At 60.5% G+C, this 3,102-nt stretch overlaps 1 protein-coding gene across 1 annotated transcript; it reads right to left on the minus strand.

Annotated features, from left to right (window-relative positions):
- Positions 1 to 2,374: 2,374 nt before the first annotated feature.
- Positions 2,375 to 3,102, minus strand: BOLA1 (bolA family member 1; the record flags this gene model as incomplete). The annotated part of the gene is given in 1 exon segment (XM_021382688.1): positions 2,375 to 3,102. A coding segment is annotated over 1 exon segment (340 nt), but the record flags the coding sequence as incomplete, so codon positions are not given.

The following is a 3,102-nucleotide window of genomic DNA, read 5'->3' on the forward strand; positions in this document are numbered from 1 at the left end:
CATTCAACGCCACACCGCCCCCTCAGCCCCCCCACATTCAGGACCCACCCCCACACAGTGGGCTTGGGGTTAGGACCCTCTCCCCCTCCCGCCCCACTGCCCTCACCGCGCTCCGCTCGCACAGCGCCGCGAGGCACGATGGGAAATGGAGTCCCTCCGCCCACTTCCGCTCCGTCACGTGGTCCAGGCGGAACTACAACTCCCAGCGTTCCCCGCGGCACCGGCGCGGCCGTGGGCTCCAGCGGAGCGGGCGGGGGGTGCGCCCACGAGGGACGGGAGTGTCGCCCACGGGTGGGGGGACACGGGGGATGTGACACGGAGAGGGTGGGACACGAGTGGGACTGTGCCACGAGTGGGAGTGTTGTATCAATGGGAGTGTTACACCAATGGGAGTGTGACACAAGTGGGATGAGACACCAGTGGGAGTGTGACACGAGAGGGAATATGACACGAATGGGACGTGACACAAGTGGAGTGTGACTCCAGTGGGGGTGGGAAACGAAGATTGGACTGACACCAGTGGGTTTGACACCAATAGGGGAGTGACACAAGAGGGGATGGGACAGCAGTGGGAGTGTGACACGGGAGGGGATGTGACACGTCTGGGGTGTGACACCAGTGGGAGTGGGAAACCAGCTGGGGAGTGACGTCAGTGGGAGTGTGACACGAGTGGGGTGTGACACCAATAGGGAAGTGAAACCTGTGGGAGTGTGACCTGAGAGGGTTATGACATCAATAGCAGTGACACCACTGGGGTGTGACACCAGTGGGAGTGTGACACCTGAGCTGCACCATAGAATGGAACAGCCCCATAAAGCCCCCGCTCTATAACCCCCCACCCCACCATAAATCCCCCGGCTGTGCCGATCTCAGCGTGGGTCTTGCTGCCAGCAGCTAAAAGCCCATGAATTTTACCTAAAAAGAGCTTGGGGGGATTTATGGTGGCAGGCCCCCCCCGGCCCTGCTGGGAACACAGTGTCAGGTTTATGAGCAATTAGAGGAAGCGCTGATTTAGGGCCACCTGTGCCCCGGGTCTCCTGTCCCTGTCCCCAACCCCATCCTGGTCCCCTTCCCCTATGGGAATGTGCGCCCTGACCCCCATCCCCAGCCCTGTCCTCATCCCTTGACCCCATCCCGTGTTTCTGTCCCCTGACCCTGCCGCTGTCCTTATTTTTGCCCCATCCCCCTCCTGATACCCCCTCCCCTATGGGGATGTGGCCTCTGTCCCCTGTCCCCATCCTCTGTCCCTATCCTGGTGCTTGTCCCTGTCCCCATCCCCTGTAACTGTTCCCATCCCCATCCCAGTCTCTATTCTTCCCCCATTCTCTGTCTCCATTCCGATCCCCTGTCCATAACCCCTGTCCCTGTTCCCATCCCCACGCCTGTCCCTATTCTTGTCCCTATCCCTGTCCCCATCCTGGTCCCCTCTCCCCCACAGGGACGTAGCCCTGGGCTCTCTGTCCCTGTCCCCACCCCTGTGACCTTCCCTGTCCCAGTTCTTGTCCCTATCCCTGTCCTCATTCCCATCCTCATCCCTGTCCCCATCCTCTGTCCTCAATCCTGTCCCTATTCTTGTGCTTGTCCCCATCCCCGTCCCCTGTCCCCGTTCCCATCCCCATCCCCTGTCCCTGTTCTTGTCCTCATCTCATTTCCCATCCCCTCTCCCTCATGAGGATGTGTCCCTGGACTCCATGTCCCCTGTCCCCATCCCTGTCCCTATTTCTGTCCCCTGTCCACATCCTCTGTCCCCACTCCCCGTCCCNCCGCCTCGGTGTCGCTGGTCCGTGAGGAGCGCGTCCGTAGTTCTGTCCGTGCGCAGTTGTGCCGTGCTGTAGTTTTTAGATGTTTGTAAAGAATTAAAAAATGACACACACACAAAAAAAGGGGAAAAGACTCCCAGCCCCATAACCGCCCCACACGTCACCCCACGTCTGCCCCACATCCATCTCCCCCCATACATGACCTCATATCTACCTGCCCCCATATCCATTTGCCCCCATATGTGACACCATACGTGACCCCATATCCATCTGCCCTCATACCTGCCCCCATACGTCACCCCATGCCTGCCCATCTGCCCCCATACTTGCCCCCATAGGTGACCCCATACCTGTCCCTATATCTATCTGCCCCCATATCTATCTACCCTGATATCTACCTGCCCCTGTACGTGACCCCATGCCTGCCCCCATATCTATCTGCCCCATATCTGCCCCCATATCCATTTGCCCCCGTATCTGTCTGCCCCCATATGTGACACCACACGTGACCCCATATATCCATCTGCCCCATATCTGCCCCATATCTGCCCCCACATCTATCTGGCAGCATCTGTCGCCATGACACTGCGCCTGTCGTGACACCGCAGCATCTGTCACGATGACACAGCATTTATTGCCATGACACAGCGTTTATTGCCATGACACAGCACCCATGTTGATGACGCAGTATCCGCCGCGATGAGACAATCTATTGCAATGACAACAGCACCTATCGCGACGACGCAGCATCTATCGCGACGACGCATGCCGCAACCACGCAGCGCTTACAGTGACGCAGCACTAATCACAATGATGCAGCATCCGTCGCGACGACACCGCATTTATCACAATGACACAGCATCTACTGCGATGACACAGCAGCCGACGCAATGACACTGCACCTATCGCGACATTACAGCATCTATCGCGACATGGCAGCACCTATCGCGACATGGCAGCACCTATCGCGATACCGCAGCATCTATCGTGACACGGCAGCACCTATCGCGCCGCCGCGTCCCCTTCAGCCCCGCTCTTCTCCCGCTTGGACCCCCCCATGCACGGGGGCGGCTGGGGGAGGCGGGGGTCCCGCTCCCACTGCTGGGGGGTGCGGGCGACGATGCTGAGCGCGTGCAGGGGGCCCTGCAGCTCCGGGCGCAGGGCGGCGTGCACCAGGCGGTGCCGCTCAATGGGGCTGAGCCCCTCGAAGCGCCCGCTGACCACCAGCACCCCGAAGTGGGTCTCGGCGCCGGGGGGGCCGCCGTGCCGGGAGGAGTGGTCCTCCAGGTGCAGGTGGGTGGGCTGCAGGGCCGCCGTCAGCTTGGAGCGGATGGCGCGGGCG

The sequence above is a fragment of the Numida meleagris genome, unplaced genomic scaffold (genome assembly GCF_002078875.1).
Source record: "Numida meleagris isolate 19003 breed g44 Domestic line unplaced genomic scaffold, NumMel1.0 unplaced_Scaffold272, whole genome shotgun sequence".
In the NCBI taxonomy this organism is placed as follows: Eukaryota; Metazoa; Chordata; class Aves; order Galliformes; family Numididae; genus Numida; species Numida meleagris.